General features: G+C 53.1%; 1 protein-coding gene across 1 annotated transcript; it reads right to left on the reverse strand.

Moving 5' to 3' along the window:
- Positions 1 to 456: 456 nt before the first annotated feature.
- LOC102260305 (immunoglobulin omega chain) lies at positions 457 to 1,053 on the reverse strand. Its single transcript, XM_014538758.1, has 2 exons — positions 968 to 1,053; positions 457 to 866 (listed from the first exon to the last, which is right to left on the reverse strand). The coding sequence occupies exons 1-2, from the start codon at positions 1,011 to 1,013 to the stop codon at positions 457 to 459; spliced, it is 456 nt and encodes a 151-aa protein (XP_014394244.1). The 5' UTR covers positions 1,014 to 1,053.
- Positions 1,054 to 1,072: the final 19 nt, after the last annotated feature.

A 1,072-nucleotide genomic window follows, 5' to 3' on the forward strand; every position in this document is an offset into this window, starting at 1 on the left:
CACCTTCCTCTGGTTACTGGGACTCACAGGGCTGTTCAGGGAATTTCCCGGGAACACACTCAGGGGCAAGTTCAAAGGAGGACTTTCCACCAGACCTTTCAGGTCATGAGATGCATGTGCAGGTTCACAGAGATCTGATGGGATGGACTCAGACACATCATGGCTTCTGCAGGCCTCACAGTGGCCAGTGGAAGGTGTCACGGCTCCTTCATTTCAGGAACTGACTTTTTATCACGTGTGTGGTGATCTGCATTTCTGTGTCCTGTGTTTCTTGTTAGGATTTTCTTAGTTGTCCTAAAATGTTTTATATTTAAATAAACCTTTACCTGCTGTACTTCCTGACTGATTATCCTATTTCAGTGACAAATGTGAGATTGTGCTGGGTGTGCAAACTCCGTGATGTCTAGGCAGTTGACCTCAGAAACCTCACTGAATGAAAACCTCCGCAGTAACTTGTCACTTTCCTCTGAAAACCTCACCTTGGGGCCCACGGGTTTTGGTCTCACTTCCTCGACATCTGAGACACTGTGTGTAACGATAGCTGCTCCCACTGCCATGACCTGTAGTGCAGTAATAGTCAGCCTCGTCCTCAGGCTGCAGCCCCGAGATGAGCAGGAGCATCGCATTGGCGGACGTGTCTTTGGAACCAGAGAAGCGGTTGGGGTCCGCGTAGCCATAATACTTCTCTGAGTCTGATTTATATACCAGGAGATAACGGGGAGAGCTCCCTGGCTTCTGCTGGTGCCAGGATATCCAAGAACCACCAACAATGAAGCCACTGCTCAGGGTGCAGGTGAGTCTGGCTGTGGATCCCAGAGATGCAGAGAGGGAGGGCGGCTGAGTCAGCACAGGCTGGGAGAGGGACCCTGCAGACACAGACACTTGTCAGTGATGGGCAGAGACCAGGGGACGTTTCCCAGGAGACTGAGGAGGAAGGGAAGAAGCCTGGTCCCAGGCCTGTCCCTACCTGTGCAGTGAGAGAGGAGCGCGAGGAGCAGAGGAGTCCAGGCCATGGTGCTCACAGCCCTGAGCCCACAGTGGGGCTGGGCTGCCCAGGCCTCCTTTTCTCCCC

Source organism: Myotis brandtii, unplaced genomic scaffold (assembly GCF_000412655.1).
Source record: "Myotis brandtii unplaced genomic scaffold, ASM41265v1 scaffold1965, whole genome shotgun sequence".
Classification (NCBI taxonomy): domain Eukaryota; kingdom Metazoa; phylum Chordata; class Mammalia; order Chiroptera; family Vespertilionidae; genus Myotis; species Myotis brandtii.